A 24733-nucleotide genomic window follows, 5' to 3' on the forward strand; every position below is an offset into this window, starting at 1 on the left:
GTCTCTGAAATATTCACAACAGAATCCCGAAAATGTTGAGCAAAGGACTGGTATGTACTGTGTATACTTTTCCCTAAATGCTGGGCAAGAATCAAAGCTTTCTGCTCATTACAGGAAAACCCCCTGCTAACACTCTGGCCAGCTAGAGTGAAATACAAACTTGAGTATCCTGGAAGATTCCCAAGAGAAGGCTAACAGCAGGTCCCCTGGGACCAGAGACTCAGCAATGGTTTTGTCGTTGCTGTGCCTGTCTCCATCCATGTCTTCCTACTATGGAGTGAAAGAAAAAGTTCTGAGAAGGCCTAGCTTCTTCCTAGGAGAAGTGATCACATTTTGCTTGATACACCATAGGATTCTGAGCACTTCTTCTAATTTCCAATCTACCTGCACTTAGGGATGGCATCACAGTGTCTCTGATTTAAATCCACCCCAGAGTCCCCTTAGAAACTCATTTTGATGAGTTATTTCCTTCTCAAACATAGTCACCGTGACTTGACTGCCTGCAATAGATGATGTGATCTATTGTAAGATCTTAAAGGCAAATCTCTCTGACTTTATGGTAGCTTCTCTATACTCATTCTTCACATATATTTTTTAAAAATTGTTTATAATTGATTTTAGAGAAATAGAGAGAGAGAGAGAAAGAGAGAGAGAAACATTGATTTGTTGTTCCACTTATTTATGCCATCCTTGACTGATTCTCCTACGGTGCTCTGATGGGGGATCGAATCTGCAACCTTGGCATAGTGGATGGTGCTCTAACCAACTGAGCTACCTGGCCAGGGCTCCACAGGTAACTATTAGGCATGACTACCACCCAACCATTATAAGGTCATCCACTTCAGCTCACTGGCCCTAAGGACCTTAAGATATCAATCTACTTATATATATATACAGGTATATTCCTATTAATTACACATGGCATTAATAATGAGAAAATGTTTGGATTTTCTAGTACCATCACATAGGTTAAATAGCCTATGACTATGATTGAAAACCATATACCAAAATGCCCTGAAACACCATAACAAACTCATAGGGGCACTGTAAATGTTTTAAAAACTCAAGAGAAATAGCAGTATTAGGCACCTGTTGGATTTTATGTGAACAACTAGCTCAAAGTAGTTCACAGTTTCACGATCAGATTTTGAAATACTTTTTTGATGATGTGACATATTTGCAAATCTGTTTTTTAGCAATTGCTATGATGGAAATCAAATGCAATGAAAAAAATCAATATGGAAAAAAAAAGTAAGGGTGGAGATGTCCAATCATATTCCAAAGTATAAGAAATTATACATTCTCAGTAGACACACATATCCCATTAAGTAACTGTAGTGATTTAAGAATAAAGTAAGTATATCACTTTCTTCTTTCAATTTTTTCATATGGCTACTGAGTTATTAGGACATAAACAGTAAGACATTTGGACCTAATCACTTCAGAAATGGAATTGTTAGGTATATTTTTTGGCTTAGGTAATCCATAAAATATTCCACCACTGAAGGGTTCATGAACCAGGAAGCCTGGGAACATCTGGACCTTGTAAATGGCACCTCTGGAGCAGGGCAGTCCCATCATGCACGTCAGTGTGTCCCACTGACTTCAGACACACCCTCTTCTGAACATCCTTCTAACTTTCATTATCATCACAATGAATCATCTCTGCTATGGACTTTGCAAAATAGCATTTCATTTTCAGGGCAAATTCATAGAACTTTAGAAATTTTCCATTAAGAACAGACCAAAACATGAATGAAGATTTCTTACCAGGCCTGGTAGCTCACAGCATTTGTCATTATTGGCCCATGACGTGGAACAAACAATATCAAACATCTGTAACTGGAACTGCAATTTAAAGTGAAAATTGTCATTCAATAAAAGATAGAGACATTGTGTTTATAACCATAACAAGTTCATGTGATATATCAATAATAGAACACTGATACACTTACAATATAACATTACCAAAAATAAATTTAAAAGTCATTTAAATAGTATCAAACTAGCTCCTTAAAGACACAGTGGTCTCTACAATTCTGTCTATAGTTACCCTATCTACCATACAAACTCCTTTATTTATCACAACTTCCCTCCCATCTCCACCTACAGAATCTAAGCGACTTCCCTCCCATCTCCACCTACAGAATCTTAGCGCTTCTGCTGAACCCTTCCCAGTACTGTCCATCACAGTTATCCTACGTGCCTCTGTAATCCGACAACACTCCATATGTCTCTTTTATAGCATATGCCCACCATGCAAAACAATTATTTTTACTCTCCTCCTTAAGACTATGATTTCATCAAAGGACAGCGAACCACTTATTCAGCTTTGTGTCCCCTATCGCAATATGTATCACATAGTAGGTATGTCATGAAGGCTTGATGAATTAATTCCGACTTTAGACATTCAGGCATACATTTGGAACTTTTTTTCTTTAGTAATACATAATACAAGCCGGATACCATGTAGACCTTCAGGATGCAAAATGAACAAAACCACAGTACAAAGTATTCTGTCTTCTGTGAATTCCCAGGGAGTGAGACACAGCCACATAAACAGTTTTCAACATGGTGTCACGACAGAGTCACACATGGTATTGTGAGAACCTGGGCCGAGTGTATTTTTATTTAAGCCATTGACTGTGCCATAAATATTTGGAAGGCCTTGTTCTATTTGTCTATATAAGTAATAATTCTATATGTATCTTGAAATATACAGAACTATCGTTATAATATCATGAGGGGCTGACACTAAGGTCATGCTCTGAATGACCACTTCAAACATTATATTTCTTCTTATATTATTTTCAAATAGTAAAAGTGTTGTCAGTTATAGAGCCAGGAGAAGAATAAGGTTCTTTTCATTTTAAATCTTCAGCAAGTGATGTTTTTAGCAAGAGCCGGTGCCTTATTTTCTCCCAAGGAAAACTATTCATCCCTGTCAATACTATTCCACCCCTGGATGACAATGAGAATGTCCCAGTAGATAGGACTGCTGAAATGGGTTAGCAATGATGCATGTATCATCACAGAAGATTCTGTCCTATTTGATCAGAAATCAGGCTTGCTCTTAGTATGCCCAAGAACTGTGTCGTGCTGAAAACATCTTTCCCCAAGTGAGTTTTACAAAATTAATGAAATAACTCTTTAATTTTGAAAGCAGATACACGCATTAAGGTATCATGTTTTCTTGTGTCTGTACACAACTATGTTGTTTGTTTGAAGAAATATGTGTGTGGCTCACTGATGTATTTTTTTAAACAATTTTTTTTTTTTAACCAAAAGGGTAAGATATCTGACTCTGTGCAGGGCAACCATACAACAAAATAATGAGCATGAAACAAATTTTTTTTTCTATTTTTTTTAATTAAGTGAGAGCAGGTGAGGCAGAGAGACAGACTCCCACATGTGCCCTAACCCTGATCCACCCACCAAGCCCACTATGGGGCAATGCTCATTGTTCAGCAACCGAGCTATTTTTAGGTCTGAGGAAGAGGCCAGGAGCCATCCTCAATGCCCACCCAGGGCCAACTCACTGGAGCCAATCAAGCCATGGCTGCAGGAAAGGGGAGAGAGAGAGAGAGAGAGAGAGAGAGAGAGAGAGAGAGAGAGAGAGAGAAAAGAGAGGGGGAAGGGTGGAGAAGTAGATGGTCACTTCTCCTGTGTGCCCTAACCTGGGAGCAAACCTAGAACATCCACATGCCAGGCCGATGCTCTACCACTGAGCAAACTGGCCAGGGCCACAAATTAGGTTTTTAAAATTAGAACTCTAAAAAAGTACATGACTGTTGATTTTTGTGAACAAGAGAAGCATATTTCAAGAAACATAGTGGTTAGGAGGTTGAGAAGCTATACTATATAAGTATAATTCCAGAATCTTCTCCTCAAAGGTTAATTCATTTTGATCAAATTATTTAACGTGTTCGAGTCTCAAATTTCTTTGTCAATATAACAAATATACTAATAGTAGATAGTGAATAGTAGCTATTTATTAGTGTAAAATAGTAGTTATAACAATAAAATGATGTTAGTACAGGGAATTAATTAGAACAGTGCCTGGAATTTAGTAATTATAAAGAATAAATATTTTAATGTAATATGTACAGCCCTTTCATAATTGCATTCTTTCAGGTACTGGAGTATATAATATGAAGGCCAGAAGTGTAGAATCAAAATCAAAGTGATACAGCATTGAGGGCAGAAATATAATAATAGTTTTGTTTCTATAATAATCATATCTTCTTAATGTTCTGGTTGAGAAAAAAAACTTAGTAAATAACAGTAACAACAGTAGCAAACATTTAGTGAAAACCTATGATGTACCAGACACACTGGAAGGATACTGCCTACATCATTTAATCCTCAGCTTAATTGAGGCATAATAATAGTACTATCATCCCCATTCCACAAAATTACTACCTGGGATGGAAAGGCCAAATGATTGCAGCACGTGTTAAAAGCCGAGTTCTGGCTGGGAAGTGAGTGGCCTACCTCATTTTCTTGTGGATCATTTTGTCAGTGAATCAATGAAACACAGTCACCCGAGCCTAACAGTACAATGCCACTTGTCTGGGGACATTTATTAAATGGGTCCCCTTATGACAGCATTAGATAGAATGAGCTAAATCTGTAAGTCACTCACCCATTAAGAAATGTTCCATTTCCAAACAGAGCCCTCAGTGTGAACTCATGCTGGTGACTGGTAAGACTGATTCAAAGCAAAGGCCGTTCACTAGCCCCAAGCTGGCACCAGGCTTTCTTGAAGTTTTTCAAATAAACATTCGCCATCTAATAGCCTATGACGGTGTGATGTCTACATACACACCTTTCGCTAAACTTCTGCCCCATTGAGCTATTGGAATTCTTATAAGCTCTGTTTAGTTATTCAAGGGGTAGAATGCCTACTGAATGCTGACTGAAGCCAGTGCTATCATATGAGGAATGCTCGTGGGCTGCCTGCCTTCTTTTTCAACTTTGATGAAGTCAGCAGTCTTTCTGTGTGTGTGTGTGTGAGCACAACAAATTTATTCATAATTGTTTTGCATTCGTAATAGTTTAGATTCCTCAGCCTTTGGGTAGGAATTGCTTTTTTCCAGGCATATGCCTGAGGATTGATTAAAAAAATATCTCTGGCTTTTATTTCAAAAGAAAGGACACACATATCTGCCCCAAAGATATAGGAAACAGTACAGAAATGGCATATCAAAAAATTTTATATTGGAGAGCCTATAAATGCAAGTCATGATGGTTAAACACAAACCATACTGCGAGCAACTAATGCCAAGAGGCAGTCCCTTTTCATTTCTGTAACTTTTTTTTCTTTTTAATTGACTAAACATTATAAAAAATATATCTGTGCAAAAGACAAGAAAGAGAGAGAGATGCAGATGCTCCCACTTTTTATAATCTCTTTCAAGGGAATAGTGAGCCAATTACAAATGCTCACTTTTCACTGTCAGACATTTTTGTCTGGGTGTAGCACAAAAGGCAAGTCATTTGGGGTCAAATGTTAGCATGAAAATAAGAAAATAAGATTAAAATACTTCTCGGCAGTTGTCACTGTGAATGGTGATTAAAATGTATCCCTGCCTCCACTTTCCGCTCAGTACCACAGTTGTTTTTTTTTTTTGTTTTTTTTCTAGCAACACATAACTCAGCCTATAATTTGAAGTCAAACTGTACCTGAACTTTTACTACTATTTAGAGAGCCTCACATTACACAAGAATACTAGAAAAAGATTACTGGGGACCTATCTCATCTTCTGCTTTTGACTTGGTATTCAACATGTATTGACTCTATTTCAAAACTAGGATTTATTAAGCATATACCTTTTGTCAACCATTCAACATAGTGTTTTTGCTTGTTCTAGTTGACAGAATTGCAGGAAAACCATAATGCACTAATTAAATTAGGAAATGAGCATTAACAGCTGTTGTACTTGTTAGTAATTAGAATACTGAGATGAAGACGTATTTAGGGTAAAACATTTTGATTACATTAACTTTCAAGCTTGTAATTCAGATAATGTAAGTCTTTGAACTTTAGTAAACTGACGGGACATGTGATAACTCCTTCCTCTGCCTTCAGTTCTGTAATAATCAGTTTGACCCAGGGTAGAGAGCTTAGAATGGAAGGCAGGTAACCTTACACAGGTTAGACATGATCTCAGCTCCCTTTCCTCACTTTTGGAAAGGGGATCCTTCCCTAACTTCAAGTTTCAGTTTCTGCATCTGTAAAGTGGAGCTTAAGTATCTCTTTTTAGGATTATTGGAAGATTAAATGAGATCATCACAAAAAAGTACATACTGCCTCGTCTGAAGTAGGCATGTTATAACATTAACTACTATTATTATTTTGAGGATTAAAGGATAGAATTCTTGTGGAATCATTTTATTGTAATTTAGAAATATTTGTTTTTATAGAATTATTCACTAGTCTACTGTTGATTTTTACATAAAAGGCTTTATTCGGTAAATAAATTTATTAGCCTGACCAGGTAGTGGCAGAGTGTCCACCTGGGACACAGAGGATCCAGGTTCAAAACCCAAGGTCGCTGGCTTGAGCAATAGCTCATCCAGCTTGAGTGACAGCTTATCCAACTTGAGTGCAGGGTGGCTGAGCATGGGATCATAGACAAGACCCATGGTTGTTGGCTTGATTGCTGGCTTAAAGCCCAAGGTCACTGGCTTGAGCAAGGGGTCACTCACTCTACTAGAATTGATACTTCTCATCTCTCTCCCTTCCTGTCTGTCTGTTCGTATCTCTTTGTCTCTCTCTCTGCGTTTCTCTCATATAAAAAAATAACAACAAAAATAATTACATAACAATTTGTATTTATCTTTAACAGCTGAGGGCTAAACACATGTCAACTGGATAAGTGTTATATTTGAAAGGTGGAAGAAAGACATTAATAAACAGGATCCTATACCACAGGGGTCGGGAACCTATGGCTCACGAGTCAGATGTGGCTCTTTTGATGGCTGCATCTGGCTCACAGACAAATCTTTAATAAAAAGATAATAACATTAAAAATATAAAACATTCTCATGTATTACAATCTATTCATTTCCTACCGCTCATGTTTATGGTTGTGGGTGGCTGGAGCCAATCACAGCTGTCCTCCGGACAACACCAAGTTTTTATTGGATAATGCATAACATACATGGGTCATTATATGGCTCTCACAGAATTACATTTTAAAATATGTGGTGTTCATGACTCAGCCAAAAAGTTCCCAACCCCTGCTATACCAGATGATCAAAATTTTTCTAGAATCATCTCTGAATGGCATCACTATAATTTCATTAGGTATCAGAAAAAGTAGAAGACACTTCTTAGGAGAAAGAAGATGGGGAAACAAGAACAGTTGTTAAGTTTCTTCCCACATGTGTTTTGATGGCTAAATTAAGCCTGCTTATTAGTTTAGTCCCACTAGGGCCTTTCATTGCCTATAAAATCTTGCTTTGCAGAACACAAGTTGTTTTTATTATAAATGTGAGTACTTTCAATATAGTAGTATCATACTATATCCCTAAATCCATTAATCTCTTCTCCACTCAACTTTGGTTTAAAAAGGACATATTTTGTTTCAAGACTAAATATTTAGAGTTTTTCCATCATTTGGCATTTCTTGAATCATTGTTGAATTTTCCCAGGGACTGCTGATCTGTAAAACTAATCTCAATGATGTGATAAGCCCCATAAAATAATCCAAAACTTGCACATTACACATTCCCTTTTGCTAGGTAGTGGAATACAAATGCGTATCAAGATTTTTTTTTTTTTTAGTAATCTGTAATTTCTAAATTGAAAACTGAAGACTGAAGCTTCTCTCTTGCCCTGCACTGAAACAAGTAATAACCCCCCAAAAGCAAGTAAGCTTCCAATCCCATTCTTAAAATCTAATCTAATGTTACCCATTTCAACATAATCAAATTCTTCAGGAAGTGGGCAGACTGAAAATCTATTTGGTAATCCTTTGTAGAATTCTAGATTCTAACAAAGGCCACAGCTTTTTTCCCTACTAGCCTTACAAAGAACTCTTTTAATTATTGACTTCTATAAATTCCCCATTGTCTACTATTGGTTGGAAGTTACCACAGAGGGTGCTCTGTTTAATTGCTTTTCTTTAATGGACAAGGTTAAAGATTTATTGCCGGTAGGACTAAAATCTGCAGGAACTTTTGCTTTCAGAAATAAATTCTTTGATGTTTAATTGGCCATATATTTAAGTACCACTATTACATAGGGTGTTGAAATAATTGCAATTATAAAACTGTAACTGTAATTTGAAATGATTGTAATTATAAAACTATAATTGTAAAATACAAATTAGGAGAGGGTATGATATATATCACTCAATGGTCTTCAGTACCATACATAAATAGAATCTATGCAACACATTTAAAAAAATGATGTGATAAAATTCAAACTGATGACACTCTAGTTCATTTCTATCATGTATTTCTTGAGAACTTAGTTTGTTCATATAAGATAAGTGAAGACCACGACATACTGTGGTTGCTATACCGAAGGATTTATACTTTGGCTAGAGGGATGGACTGCAGATATGTGAAAGAGGAAGAAATATATGACCAAAAATAATCAAGTGTTAAATAAAGTAGTAGAGGTTTAAAAAAGGTGAGATGGAGAAGGTATTATTGACATCCTTCAATAATAATAGCTTCTCTTCACTGAATACTTATTAAGTGTAAGGAATTTTATATGTATTATTTATAGAATAAAAAACATAATAATTTAATAAGTAATTTGGGCCCAGAATAGCATACAACTAGAATTGTTTTCCTTAAATTAGAGTCTATTCACTTGTCCATCCAAGCACCCATTTACATACATCCACTTATCCCTACAAGATAGCCTTAGTTTGCTAATTCTGGATCTTTATAAATTCTGGAGTGTGCTATCATAAAAGTATCTTCCATGAAGCACAAGATGGCATGTCTGTTAATCAGCATAAAATGCCACTCATTAAAAGGAGACAACTCCTCAATATCATGTAAACATTTTTAAAGGTCTCTCACTATAAGTGAAAGCAGGAGAGCCTTCCACAGCTTTTATAGTCTATCTTTCTAATCACTTAATCTGTAGTTCTCCAACTAAAAGTAGAAAAGCATTTTTAAAGATATCTCAACACTCATGCTTAGTGAAATAAGTCAGACAGAAAAAGGCAAAAATCATATGCTTTCACTCATATGTGGGATAGAAAACTGAAAGCAACAACAAAACAAACAAGGCAAACAAACAAAGAACTCATAGACACATACAACATGGTGATTACCAGAGGTAAGAGTGGTGGGGAGGTAACAAAGGGTCAAGGGGGTCAAACACTATATATAATGACAAGAGAAGATTTGACTTTGGGTTGTGGGCATATAATGTGACACACAGATGAAGTGTCACAGAATTGTATACTTGAAACATATATTATTTTATTAACCAATGTCACCACAATAAATTAGATATGTTAGCATCAATGTACATAAAGATTTCATTTCTGTTGTTACCACAAAGAGAAATGCAACGAAATAGCAAAGAGTCCCAAATTAAGTCACTTGACCACTCCAGACTGTTGACTAGCGTGTAAAGGAAATGGGTTACACTAGAGTAGTGCGATGAGAGCTGTGCTCCCTTAGGAACCTCTGGAGGTGGGGACAGCCATGACCCCGTGTCCTCTCTCCCACTCAACCAGCATGGATCTCTCCATTCAGTCGGCGTGTTTCATCCTATTTATGTGACAAACTAGACAACTTCACTTGTACAAAGCGACTGTCCGTTTAAATAGATTTTGAGAACCACCAGGTCTTTCTAAAGTTTCATTTAACTGCCTAGCTTTCCCGATCTATGAAAGTGTCAGACAAGAACAGTAATTCAAGTAATTCACAAGTAACTTTATTTTTCTGTGACATAGAAGAGAACTGTAGATTAGAAAAGTTGGAGTTGTTTAAAAGAATAAAACTGGTTCTAACTATAGAATGGCTCAAATTAGAGAATGTTGCTAATTAGCTATGACTGCATGGTGTTAAAACAAAAGCTTGTGTGCACCATCCTTTTTGTGGGAAGTGAGTAAAGAGAATGTGATTTCTTTGCCACATGGAAGTCTCCCAGGCTGAAGTCCATGTTGTACGACGGAAAAGATTATTTTAGAATAATTTGTCACCTAAATAACTATATGATTAAAGGATGAACTTCACATTAGCCATGGCAAAAATCTAGTTGTTAAATTTCCAAATCTAACCCAAATGAGAGTGAGAGACTTATGTCAATTTCCTGTGTATAATAACCATATATTTTGTATGAGTCTATATTTGCTTATATAAATGAAGTTCATTTACAGTTTTGGTTCTCGTTAACAAACCATTTATGCCACAAGCCATATGATGAATATTTTACTGTTTGAATTTTAAAATATCTTTAAAAAATAACTAGCTTAATTCTTGGAGTATAACATAGCAGAAGTTTACTGCCCAGAGCTTTGAGTATCCATGTTTTTATTAATTTATAAAGGCCATCATCTATTGACCATCCCTCCATCTATCCATCCATTCATTTATCCATTCATCCATCCATTTATTCATCCATCCACTCACCCATCCATCCCTTAACTGAACTTATCTTCTTGGTAATAAATAATTATAATTTAAAAATATTTTTTCTATAACAATAGCACAGCTTCACTTGTTTATCCACTTACTGGGGCGGAGTTTCCATTTGGTCCTCTGGATCTAACCATTCTTCCCAGGACTTCAACACCGTCTGCTGTGATATTAGCTGACTCATTTATTGCCTTCTCACCCACTTGCTTGCAGTCGATAACCACTTTGGCCAAAGTCTTGTTGACAGTAATGTGGAGCTAGATAAAAGTCAAAATGTTTTAGTAGGCAAGTAAGAGGAACACTAACCAAATTTACACGCTTGCATCACTAAAAAAGTATGAAGGAGAAGAGCAGGAATTCCACCAATATGCATTTTGTTAGAGGAGAAAGGCTTTTTTCCACCTCCATGACTGTCCCACATTTAGGTACCATCTCTGTTTTTATTTAATTAATACTTTCAAGTAACTTTGAAATGATTCCTTTTTTAAAAAATCTAGCCTTCCTCTAAAGCAGTAATATCTTGAAATCACAAGGATGTTGTAAGAGTTATGCCTTTTCTGAATGTGCATTAATATAAACATGAATGTATTAAAAATTTTTAGAATGCTGATTGACTTACCAGCATGTTTTCTATAATATTATTGGTCATTGGCAAACCATACTTTGAAAATATTTTATTTAAAGTGAGGAGAAAAGATCTACAATCTAATGGGGAAGTAGGAATGCTTTCTAGCAACTCCAGGCACAAATAAAATAAAGCTCTTTGGCTTTAATATATGGTCCAGTTTTCTGAAACTGGAATTTCTGAGATCAGGAGGTCCATGGTAATATATATATACATATTCAGAAGTCAACACATTCTTTGTGACGATTGGAAAAAATCTGCATTATCATGCAGGTGATGGTCAAAGGTAAGTTTATTCTAAATGAGACACATTGTAAGCAAGTTCTGCCATGAAATTTTGATGCATTTCAGTTTATGATGTTTTTGCCCCACGGGTACTTCTTGTTTGTGGTGGGCTACTGTACTTGTTTAGTGAGAATTAATAGGAAAATAATAATTTTACATTAAATGAATGCCAAAAGAAGTTACAAATAGCTGTACAAGGGAAGGTATCATGGCAGTTCAGAGAAAAAGTGTTGGACATGAATCACAGTTATGAGAATCAGAGCAGCTAGTACTATATTGTAAACAGAGGTTGAGTGTCCCTGAAATAATGTCATCTTTCAAACAAAAATAATGTTATTTTTAATTTTATAGATTTTATTCCATCTTAATTTATTTTTGTTTATTTGTTTGTATAGGAACTAAAAGCATAAAAACTTACACCAGTTTTACTTAATATTTTATTTAAATTGTATCATGATACAAATAATTTAAGTCAATAGTGGAGGCATTGGGGAATTCTTTCTTCTTCATAAAGGAATTAACCATAATCTACCCAGACAAACAATATTGGAATAAATTACTTGTTTTATAATCATTTAGAAGGGTATAATTTGACTCGTGTTTTTGAGCCTTGGAATAGTTTTAACTATTATAAATTATAAAAATTTTCATGCTGAGTGCTAGAGAACCTGCTATATAATATTCATACTTTAAGAACTATTAACGTGAAGAAGATTATACACATTAAAAAAAATCTTTTGCTTTACAAAAGGAGACAATGAAAAGTTTTCAAGAATATTTTGCTTCTTTGATTGTACTTAAAGATCTATTTATATAATTATAACATTTTGAAAGAAACCTTGAGGCCATACTTCTTATCCCACATGTAAAAAAAGCCAACTGAAGATCACTAAGAAATTAAGGTAAAGTAGTTATTTAATTATCACTTAAGTTATAAGTAAATCAAATTTGATCTGTACAAATGGAATTTGCATCAAGATTTACCATAAATATATCTAGTAGGAAAGTAACTTTTTTATGATATGCCTTTCTTACTTTATTTGGCTGTTTACCTTTATTAAAAACTTAGCAAAGTGAAGGAAAAATTTTTCTTTGTATTACTTTAAAAAACTTTAAAATTTATAAATTTGAAACCAATTTTTAATGAATGTTACCTACAGGTCTTTGAGTTCTTCTGGTAAGGTAAACAAAGCTTACCATTTACCTAAAATTCACAAAGAATTCTTTGGAATGAGAATGATATGTCCGTGCTCATTACACAGGCGAAGATGGCAATGTATTTTTTTTTTAACAGTCATAAAATCTCATATGCTTTTCATGTGCCTGACAATTTTCTTGAGGACTTTGCAGTAGACATTGCCTCACCAAAAAAAGAATTGTGTCAAAAGGAATTACGATATCTCCAAAGAGATGCTAATGGGACCATTTTGAACCACGAACTAATTGATCTCGTGTTTGCATGATACCTTGTAAAGTCCTATTTAACCAGGAAAAAAGTTATACTTTTACGCAACTCTTCGTATGCAAAGCAGAGTAAAATTTTGTTATGTGATTATTCATAGGCAGTTACAGTATTCAAAGCCCCAGAAAGTAGCAAAGTTGTGTTTTGACCGTGTTAGGAGACAGCCACGATGAAGACGGCTGTACTACATCCCTTTTCTCACTTAACAGGGCAAGAAGGGCTGAGCTGAGAGGCTTCTGCCCCACCACCTAGTAAATGCTCTGCTCTCCCTGCAGTCTTGGTGTTGCACACCCAGCAGCCCAGAAATCGGTGGGCTTACCTGCAAACACAAAGGAAACAGTAGAAATTGGAAGGAAGCATGTCTATTCCAGTGACCACCAAACCTAAGTGTTTCACAGATGTACAATGTGAAGGAGCAGGGCTCCTACCACAAGCGCCAAATCAGAATAAGAGCAAGTAAAGTCACGTTTTACAAAATGTGTCCTCAGGGTAACTTTTATGGTGGTAGTGATAGGTTATCTACATATATGTAAAAAAATAAAAGTATAATCCGTTATATCTATCTTTACATTTTAACATGATTCATCTGATTGCACCCTTTTTTTTTTTTTAAGTGAAGGGAGAAAAGCTAGTGAGGCTGACTCTGGCATGCTCCCCGACCAGGATCCACCCAGCAACCCCAACTAGAGCTGATGCTTAAGTATCTAGCTATTTTTAGCACCTGAGGCTGATAAGCTTGGACCAACTGAGCTATCTTCAGCCCCTGGGGCCACACTTGAACTAACTGAGCCACTGGCTGTGGGAGGGAAAGGGAGAGAAGAGGAGAGGGATGGGAGGAGAAGCAGATAGTCGCTTCTCTTATGTACCCTGACTGGAAATTGAACCTGGGATGTTCATATGCTGGGCATATGAACTATCAGGGGATAGTTCATATGCTCTATCCCCTGAACCACTGGCCAGGTCCTGATTGAGCCTTTCATCTGCACTAGTAGCCAGGTAGACCAGCAATCCTTTCTATGTCACACATAATGCCTGCTTAATAACACAGTCCCCTCTACCAAGGCACTACTTACCTTATGAAAGCTTCCATGGAAAATTTTTCTAATTTCAGGTCCTTCAAAAGTAACGGTTTGAAAGTCCCCACTGTAGTCATAGTTGAAATATGTTAGGGTTTTCCCACCATCTAATCAAACAAATAAAAATAAAACATTTTAGAAAGAATTAAAATGGATGAATAATTTTCTACAATTCAACACAAGACTGAAAACAATGCATCCATTGTTTTTGAAGCTCTGTTTAGAACACAGCAAAGAATAAGGAAGGATTTACAGTCCTTGGGTTGCTCGGGCTGTTCCTTGGTTGTCCTAACTGATTTAACTATGTGGCGATGATAGTGAGGCAAAGACTCCTATACCTACTCTTCCTCTATCCTTCCTTGTCTATACTTTCAACTCCATCACCCTCTTGAAAGTCAGTTGTCTGAAGCTAGGACCAGAGGCAAACAAAAAGGGAGAATAAAGTTAATCAAATCTTTAGTAATAGAAACCAGACTCTTTACCTAATTAACCCACTATAGCAACCAATTTTCTCAGGACATGCAACTTACACCACCTCAAAAGAGTGATATTCCAATGTCTTATTATGACCAAACAAAAACCTTCCTAATCTTGAGCATTTCATGTTACAAAGAATATTTTATTACATAGAAATAGGAATATTTTTTTCTCACTAATTCATTCCCAGGTTACAATTTAATTCTTCACTCTGCTTTCAAAAGGAAAAGCTAGTCTTAATCATTTTGAGAGACTTCATTGTTTTCCAGTCCTGGGTGTATGTGTAGTTAGTGGCTTGCACCTTTTTCATCTGTAGCTTTCCCTTAGTTTTAATATCAATGCAAAACGCTTTCACAATATCATATTTAGTTGTTGACTCATTTCCATATACTGAAAAGTCCTTTCACAAATACTAGCTGAAAACAAGCTTAACATTCTTTCCTTATCCAAATGTTTGAGTTAGCACCTAACAGTAGCCACTAAATTTTTGGTTCCTTGCTTCATTCGAATTCTAAACTAAAAATCCATTTAGATCACTCATTGACATTAACCAAAAACTTGATGATCTTCTTCAGTGATTCTTATGTGTGACAGCCAATAGTGAGAGGTTAAGAAGCTTCCTTTGTTGGTTCCTTCTCCACCTTTCAACATCAGAACAATGGTGTTTCCCAGTCTTCAGATCTATTCTCTTCTCTTTCTGGACCCACTCTCTAGACACAACTTCCAAATTCATTTCTCCATGTCATAATTCTTCCCAAATACACTGCTGCTGATCTGACGGGGCAGGGGGTTGTATGTGTGTGTAGAATATACAACAGGCATCTTAACAACTATCATATCCAGGTTCAAAACATGAACTCCTGGCCTCACCCCTCTGATTGACTCCTCCTTCCCCATCAACTTGACTCTTCCTTGCAGTATTCACTATCACAGTAATTTTCTCTTTTACATGAGTACTACTATATTCTAGAACCTGGTGCTGGCACATAGTAGGAACTCAGTGAGCAGATAAATGAATGAATGAACTGTTTCATAACTACATTGTTTAAGTGAGTTATCCCACAACATACACAAAACAGGCAAGATGGAATGCCGCATGCATTCTTCATAGATGTGGGTACAAATGTTATCTACTTACTATCTAAAATGACCCCAACCAATGGGTCTGAATTTCTATTTAAAATCTCCCAAAGGGCAAATGGCTCCTCCGGAGTGTCTGGAAGAATCCGGAATAAAAAACTGATTGTATAATCAGAAGGCAATCCATCTGGATGCAAGAACCTGAAAAGGGAATGACAATAATATTTAATTGTATCCCTCTTCAAAATGGCATCTAATTATAAAAGCAAGTACAATGAAAAACACAAAAACACTTACATTATACAAGAATTGGGAAAAGAAACACAAGTAACAGCTCACCATTAGTTCCATCCAGAGGTGATCACTGTTTTTGATGTATTACATTTCCATCCAGTTTTTAAAGAATGCCTGTATTTGTCCAATTTATTATATATAGTTCTGCACCTTTATTTTCTTAACACCATTTACTACACATTTCATATTTCTTAAATATTTTTAGGCTCTGGCCGGTTGGCTCAGTGGTACAGCATCAGCCTAATGTGTGGAAGTCCCAGGTTCGATTCCCAGTCAGGGCACACAGGAGAAGTGCCCATCTGCTTCTCCACCCTTCCCACTTTCCTTTCTCTTTCTCTCTCTCTCTTCCCCTCCTGCAGCCAAGGCTCTAATGGAGCAAAGTTGGCCTGGGTGCTGAGGACAGCTCCATGGCCTTCACCTCAGGCACTAGAATGGCTCTGGTTACAATGGAGCAATGTCCCAGATGGGCAGAGCATCACCCCCTAGTGGGCATGTCAGGTGGATCCTGATAAGGTGCATGCAGGAGTCTGTCTTTCTGTCTACCTGCTTCTCACTTCAGAAATATACAAAAAAAAGCCACAAATCATATCTATTTTTAAAGGCATGATATTTAATGTCTGTATAGCCTTTTTTTTTGGCTATTCATAATTTATCTATCAGGTCACTGCTTACTGAACATTTAAGTAGCTTCAAAAGTTTTATTATTATTAGTCACATTTATTTATAGTCCTTTGGTAAAATTTAAGACATTGTTAGTTTCTATGACATGTGGGAGTTAGTCATATTCCTGTCTGTTTTGTGTGGCATGATGGCACCATACATATCGCCTTTAAGGCTTAAGACCATCTTATTCCTGCTGCTGGCAATAATGTCTGTAGACAGCTCTCAGATACCAGCTCCCTGCAACAATTGCCTTAGCTGAAAAAAGAGGCCTCTCCTGAGGTCATGTCCACTTTTCAATGGCATCTCTTCTCAATGACTGGTTTTTGAGGATATACAAGGTTCAAAGCCTCACAAGCCAATGGTGATAGCTCCATTTCCAGAATGCCTGTGGGTGGGTCAGCTGAAGCTTTCTCGAGACCGCTTCACACCTGGCTTCTCTCCTGGGCCCCATCCAACTGCCTCTGTTTGTTTCCACATGGGCACGTCCTCATCAACCTCTCTGCACCCCGGTCTCCCTCCCCCTCCAGGTCTGCCTCCTGGGGCACCCAGCCTGCTACACCATCTCATCTCTCTAACAATGATGTAGATCAACTACACACTCTACATCTGGGAAGAGCCCCATAATAGTTACTAATTATATGACTAAATATGTGAATTTGTGACAAGATAGCATAGATTTGAAAATGAAAGTGTGATTTGCATAAATAAAAATATCCCATTCACTTGTTTATATATTAGTTCATTCATTCATTGAACAAATATTCCTACTGTATGCCAGACATGGTAACAGGTATTTTGAATATATCAGTGAACAAAACTGACAAGTATTCTTGTATAAGCACTTAAATTCTTCTAGTGGGATGAATTATACAGTATGTTGGAATATAAGAATTGCCAGAGAAAAACAACAGCAACAACAAAAATACAGCAGCAGAATGAGGATTGGGAATGCTGCAATGGATTATTTGCAATTTTAATTGTCATTAGCATTAACTTGACCTAGAGGCTCATGAGAATGTTACATTTGGGGGAAAAAAAACCCAAAGGGGGCAAAGTCATCAAGCAAATGCAAAGAGACAAAAGTGGGGTGTGCCTAGTGTGTTTGGAAAATGGACTAAAAGAGACATGAAGTTAAGTCAAAGATGTAACAAGTAGCCAGATAATGTAGTGCCCTGTATGCCATTCAGAACTTTGGCTTTTACTCCAAGGGGAATGAATGAGGAACCATTAGTAGATCTTAGAGTGATGTGGTCTGACTTACATTTCACAAGAGTCATTCTGACTGCTACTTGAGAATAAACTCTAAGAAGGCAAGGGAAGAAGCAGGGAGACCAACTATGAGGCTGCTACAGTGATCTGCGGAAGAGATGGTGGTGACAGTGGAGGTGTTGAGATTCTGTGACAATAGAATTTCTTGATAGACTGCATAAAGAGCATGGAAAGAGAGAAGTCAGGCTTTTAACCCCTGAGAAACTAGTTTTCATTAATTGAGCTAGAACAGGTCTTATTTTAGGTGAAGCTGGTTCTGTAAGGAGGATAAGGGATGTGAGTCTAATGTTTTTAAACATCATCTGCTCTAAATAGTATAGAAAATCTTATCGCAAACTATTACAACATATCAAAAGTTGGTATCATTTTCCCAGTGAGATATAGTATAATAAACACACGATTGGTTTCAATAGCTAGCAAGGGAAACATACTTGGTTGGCTGGGAAACCAGAGCATCCTTATGAAGTCGGTAACAAGGATACACATTGAAGGTACCAGGCTCCATAGAAACTCCTTGCACTGATGAAAAATCCTTTTCAACTAAACCAAACATTTCCATCATCTTAAATCCTAAAAACAACCAGACAGAGCAAAAGGATAAACAGACATCTTAGGATCTTAAATGTCAAAATCAGCCTATTAAAAATGAAAAGACCCCCCCAGTGGGAGTTATTTAATATAATTCTATTTGGAAAAAATGTGATAATGATAATGCATACCAGCAAGATCGATGCCATCTTTGTGCACCAGTGGGCAGGCTGGGAAACAAATAGAAAAAACACACAATATAAAATCCTCATTCAGATATTTCCCAAACATATTCTCCCTTGTCCTGAGAAGAGGAAGCTAACAACCTTTCCGGAAGTCAGTTGCGAGGGAAATCCAAACCAGATGTGGTTATGGTTTTCTGTGGATTCCTAAATATTGAAGTGCTCTCCCTCCTTCTATTAAAACCAAAGGGGCATAGCTTCCTTCTCCCCTTCTGAGTCCATGAAAATCTATGGTGGTCACTTAAGAGCATACGTTGGGATGTCTCAATTCTGGTTAGCCTGATGAGCAATCTTAATGGAGTTTTGAAAACTATTTGTTACAGCCGTTTCAGCAGAGTTGCGTTCGAACACGAACTCTCATCTCATGAGGGAAAGTCTTACCAACCTAAAACTCTAAACCTGGGAGAGAGGAGGTTTACTTCCAAATATTCTGACACATAAAACAATGTCTGCATAAGGAACAGCTCTGCAAGACAATATTCTTTCCTTAGATCAAGATCGGACTCATTATTTAACTGGTATGGATCAATTCAGACTTTAAGCAGCAAGAATAAGCACACATTTCAAAGGACTCACTTGCTGACGCGGTTTCGCAGACAAAAGTAATCAACTCATCTTCGATTTTCTTAAAGGCGTCAAAGTCATCCACAAAGAAGACGTGGCGTGCACTGGGCTTGCTGCCAATGTTAACCAACTCCGAGTAATCTGCATCGGCCACGCCAATTGCAAAAATGTTGTAGCCTGTGGCAGAACGGAAACAGATTTCTGATTACTTTCAATTGCACAAGATACAAATATTGCAATATAAGACATGTTTAAATGTTTAAAATATGTTTTATCAAGAAGGGGGGGATGGATAATTCATTCTTTACAGTTCATCAGAATCCTGCATGCACGTATTTCATTATACTATAACTATTCCATCATCCCCTACAGAAACTTACTTTCTATTTTAATGAAACTCTCAAGCAGGCGATTGCCCGAGTAAGTACTTGAGACAAAGTTGTTACCAGTAGAGTAACATCTTTTCTTCTTTTTTTAAATTTTATTTATTGTTTTTAGTGAGAGAGGAAAAGAAACAGAGAAAGAAAAAGAGATTGTTCCTGTATGTGCCCTGACTGAGGAATTGGACCAGCAACCTCTGTGCTTTGGGATGATGCTCTAGCCAACTGAGCTGTCCATCCAGGGCTGGAGTAACATCTTTATGTTCGCATATTTTTGATAATTATTTTAAAATTTATAAGATGAAGTGCAGTTGAAATAGAGAATTTTTATCTCAGTGTTTATTTCAGATGTAGAAACTGAGGTGTTAGTAGGCTTAGCAGCCTGAAATGAGTCATATCAACATTGGCAAATAAACATTTAACTATTTGTCAGACACATTATATAAAATGTAATCTTCACGACAAGGTTTTGAGAATCTCCATTTTACAGATGATGAGGCTGAGGAGTTGCTTTGATCAAATTCCCTCTCTGGTCCTTTATGATGGTCCCTTTCATAGTATCAGTTGCTGGCATTTCTTTTCTTTTTTTTGTATTTTTCCAAAGTGAGACGCGGGGGTGGGGGAGTGGCAGACAGACTCCCGCATGCACTCGAACAGGATCCACCCGGCATGGCCAACAGGGGGCGATGCTCTGCCCATCTGGGGCATTGCTCTGCTGCAACTGGAGCCATTATAGTGCCTGAGGTGGAGACCATGGGGCCATCCTCATTGCCTGGGCCAACTTTGCTCCAATGGAGCCTTGGCTGTGGAAGGGGAAGAGAGAGACAAAGAGAAGGAAGAGGGGGAAGGGTGGAAAAGCAGATGGGCGCTTCTCCTGTGTGCCCTGGTTGTGAATTGAACCCAGGAGTTCCACACACCAGGCTGATGCTCTACCGCTGAGCCAACTGGCCAGGGCCGCTGGCATTTCTTATACAGGGCATCCTATAGGAAGCAAAAATATTAGGAAAAATACAGAAAAATAAGCTTTATAACCAGGAAAGTATTTTTTAAATCATATTATCTAGCCATACTGAGAAAGATTTGGAATTATTTAAGTCATACAGATACAGCTTATGAAGGTCTCGTCTGTTCAGAAAACGTTACCATATTATTGGTAGTCACTAAGGCTTATCTGTACAGAACTCACCATCTTCTTGCATCTCCCTGGAGATTTTGTTCACATCATCTTGTGATCGCCCATCAGTTATAACCACGATGACTTTTGGGATGCCTTTTCTGGTACCTGACTCTGAATTAAACAAGGTATCTCGGACATGCTTAATGGCTTTTCCTGAAACAAAGGGAGACAACAGTTCAGTTTCATTCCTGCCCATTTTTTTGTTTGTTTGTTTTGTTTTGCTGGTGAGGAAAGGGTAAGAATAAAGTTCTTATATCCATAAAAAAAATCTTTAAAAAATTTATATTACTATGCCCCCCCCCAAAAGTGATTATGGATGATTAGAAAATGAATATACAATGGAATACTATTCAGTAATAAAAGGATGAAATATTGCCATTTGTGACAACATGGATAGATCTAGAGAGTATTATACCAAGTAAAATCAATCAGATCAAAAAAAAAACAAAACAAGACAAGAACCATGTGATTTCACTTATATGTGGGATACAAAACAAAAAAGTAGCAAATGAACAAACAAAGCAAACTAATAGATACAGCCAACAGGATCACTGTTACCAGAGGGGAAAGTGAAGGAGAAAGAGGGAAAGGTGGTCAAATACATGGTGATGGAAGGAGACTGGATTTCGGATGGTGAGCGCACAATAGAGCAGGGTTCGGGAACCTTTTTGGCTGAGAGAGCCATGAATGCCACATATTTTAAAATGTAATTCTGCAAGAGCCATACAACGACCGGTGTATGTTACGCATTATCCAATAAAATTTAGTGTTGTCCCGGAGGACAGCTGTGATTGGCTCCAGCCACCCGCAACCATGAACATGAGCAGTAGGAAATGAATGGATTGTAATACATGAGAATGTTTTATATTTTTAATGTTATCATTATTTTTATTAAAGATTTGTCTGCGAGCCAGATACAGCCATCAAAAGAGCCACATCTGGCACGTGAGCCATATGTTCCTGACCCCTGCAATAGAGTATACACAGATGTCACACCTAAAATTCATATAATGTTATCAATCGATGTTAAACCAATAAATATAATTTTAAAAAAGGTAATTTCAGTAATTCCTAATAATCAGTAATTACTTTGGGTCATAAATGGGCTTTTTTTGGTTTTACCTGTTTTTGTATTTCCACCTTTGTATGAAATGTGTTTAATAGCATCAAGAAGAGTTTCTTTGGTTTTGTAAGTGTCTAGCTTAAATTCTGTTCTGGGGTCATCAGTAAACTGGACCATTGCAACCTGGAGAGAGAAGGAGTATGAGTTTTTACATACATAGTATGTAGATTTCCTCTGGGTCAGACAGCACACAAGATTATGATCTATACTTCTATTTCTTACTCAACCCAGTCCACAACTTCCTTAGTTTAAAATGCCATACAAGTTACATAACAAATCTGATCACACATGAAATAGTATTTTTTTTTTCTCTGAGCACTTTTCAGGAAAGTACTTTATTTTAAAAATTTATCTCTAATGCTTGTGGGCCTTTGTCACCTCACTTAGATGGAAAAATGACAGTGTAGGCCTTTGTAATGTAACCGAGTTCAGAGAATCAGAGTTGGATTCTTTACAAGGATTTCTTCACAGAGCAAACCTATGATTACTACTCCCCTACCATTTTACAGATGATAAAACTGAGGCACACAAAGCCAAGGAATTTGCACACATCACAAGAGCGGCCACTGGTAGAACTCACAATTGAAGACAGGTATATTCTACTTCAAAAATCTGTGTTCTTAATGCTTGCAGTGAAAGCCTTCCTGGCTTCTTTTTCTACCATTTATTTTTATTTCTGTGGAACTTTGGGGCCATTTTTAATTGGCGGGTCTTGTTGGTTTTTCAGACCTCTGATAGGGGGAGTAAATCCAGCATCTTCAGATTGTTGGCTTTGATTTTGTGAGCCGTCAACTTTTACCATTTTATAAAGGTCTACTGCAGATATCCCCATCTTTAGAAAACCTCTTCTGGTCCCTCTATTCAAAGCAAATTTCTTCTTCTCTGAAATGCCTCAGTGACTCTATGTATTCTGCTTTTACGGTGCCTCTTATACCCAAATTTTCTCAGCTGTTCCTCCAAAATATGTTCCAAAACTGTTCATTTCAGTGCATCCCATCGCGAGCACCCTCATGGACCTCCATCATCTCTCTGATGGGCCAGTGAGCAGCGTCTTTACCGGTTTTTCTGCTTCCACTCTTACCCCTATTAATATTCTCATTCCATAACGCAGCCATTCATCCCTTTTCAAAAGCACATCAGATCTCTGCTCTTCTTACTTTCCACTGGCTTCCATTGCATTTCTGATGACACCCAACTCCTTCAGTGGTCCCTATGACTCAACATCATCTGGCTTTTGCTTACTTCTTACACCCTTCTCCTGCCCCCTGCCCCACGCTCAACCACTATATGCTAGCTACGAGTTTTAGCATCGGAAACCTCAAATCTTATTCTTGTCTTAGGCCCTTTGCACTCACTATATTACCTGTCTGGGAATTCTACTCTCTGATTTTCGCTGTTATCAGTCACATCTTAGTTCAAAAGACACATCCTCAAAGAGGACTTCATTGAGCACAAATTTTAAAATACCCCTTTTACACACACACACACACACACACAGACATACATACAAACACACACTTTTAAGTAATTCTCAGCGAATTAAAAACTCGTCACTGTCTTCAGAGCTCATATCCTTACCTGGTGAATTTATTTATTAGCTTATTTATCTTTGTCTCTCAGCCTCCTCATCTCTATGCCTTTAAGAATATGGGCACCATGAAATTAGGGATATTGTTGGTCATATTCATTATGACAGTACTGTATCTGACCATAATAAGTCCTCAATGAATATTTGTTGAATGAATAAATGAGCTTTATGTTCTATTTGATCTATACTAGTGTGGCCACAAACTCTATCTTTTAAGACATAGAAAAGGCACTCCTGTGGACATGGCCATACTAGCCTGTCTTGCTTTGCTGAACTCAGTAGCTTTTAAGGGTGAGTATCTTCTCAAGGTCCATCAGGCATCAGTAAGCTGCTTCCAAATGCAGACTGTGTCTCCTTTCATTTAGGATTGGATCTGATCATTACAATTCTTTATCCAGATCCCTGACTAGCAGCCATCATGATACATTAGGATAACTTTTTAATGCATGGAATGGATAATTGATCTATTTGCCTTACTTGAGTTCCATCGGCACCAATCTTGTTGAGGGCTCCAACGGTGTTATACAGAAAGTCGGTGATCTTGTTGAAATTTTCGTCTCCAATACTCCAGGATCCATCCACCATAAACACCAGGTCAGCCTTGGCAGCTCTGCACACTGAAGATCGAGAATAAATTTTGAATCAGAGGTAAGGGGAAAACATAGTTGTTATTAAAACAACAAAACAGATGATGGTTTCCCTCTGGTAATGTGAGATTTTTCCCAAAGAAAAAGTATCAGTTCTTTAAGTTTTATATTCCAAGCTCTTGCTTACTGTGCTTCCTGACCATCATTTCTTTTCTATACTCAAGGTTTCTATTCATGACTCAGAAGCTTCTACCAAACACTTGGAATGAGAAAGGAAATAAATCCATCAACCATAGTTCCAAAGAATAAAAATGAGAGAATAGAAAAATATAGAACTAAAGGGATTTGCAGACAGAGGACTCAGCAAACATGCTCTGTTATGTACTGATAAGAAGGAAGTCCAAGCTCTCACCCTGTGCACCCTGTCCTCTGCTTGTTGAGTTAGTAAACTTAGATTCAACTTCCGAAGGAAGGCATGTGATATCCACAACTTGATAGGTATCAGGGCTGAGGCCATAAGCAAATTTTCATTCCAGCCTTGTTCAAACATTCTCTCTATGCCTTTCCACCACCCGCTGATACGTGTCAAAAGTGTACAAGTAACATAAGCCCAGGGAAACTATTGGTAGGTATTACTGATGTCAACACTAACAAGTAAAAATTATAATAGCAAATGCCTAGTCCACTGAAAGCATT

At 37.2% G+C, this 24733-nt stretch overlaps 1 protein-coding gene across 3 annotated transcripts in view; it reads right to left on the minus strand.

Moving 5' to 3' along the window:
- COL14A1 (collagen type XIV alpha 1 chain) overlaps window positions 1–24733 on the minus strand; it is a 210668-nt gene that overhangs the window by 67785 nt on the left and 118150 nt on the right. For all 3 annotated transcript variants that reach the window (XM_066265751.1, XM_066265750.1, XM_066265752.1), the window contains exons 26-35: window positions 23928–24067; window positions 21862–21985; window positions 20749–20892; window positions 19195–19359; window positions 18568–18606; window positions 18280–18418; window positions 15681–15823; window positions 14063–14172; window positions 10716–10874; window positions 1771–1848 (exon numbers count right to left, since the gene is read on the minus strand). In XM_066265751.1, the coding sequence (XP_066121848.1) occupies window positions 1771–1848; window positions 10716–10874; window positions 14063–14172; window positions 15681–15823; window positions 18280–18418; window positions 18568–18606; window positions 19195–19359; window positions 20749–20892; window positions 21862–21985; window positions 23928–24067 (1241 nt within the window). The remainder of the gene's footprint in view (window positions 1–1770; window positions 1849–10715; window positions 10875–14062; window positions 14173–15680; window positions 15824–18279; window positions 18419–18567; window positions 18607–19194; window positions 19360–20748; window positions 20893–21861; window positions 21986–23927; window positions 24068–24733) is intronic.

This window comes from Saccopteryx bilineata, chromosome 3 (assembly GCF_036850765.1).
Source record: "Saccopteryx bilineata isolate mSacBil1 chromosome 3, mSacBil1_pri_phased_curated, whole genome shotgun sequence".
Taxonomy (NCBI): domain Eukaryota; kingdom Metazoa; phylum Chordata; class Mammalia; order Chiroptera; family Emballonuridae; genus Saccopteryx; species Saccopteryx bilineata.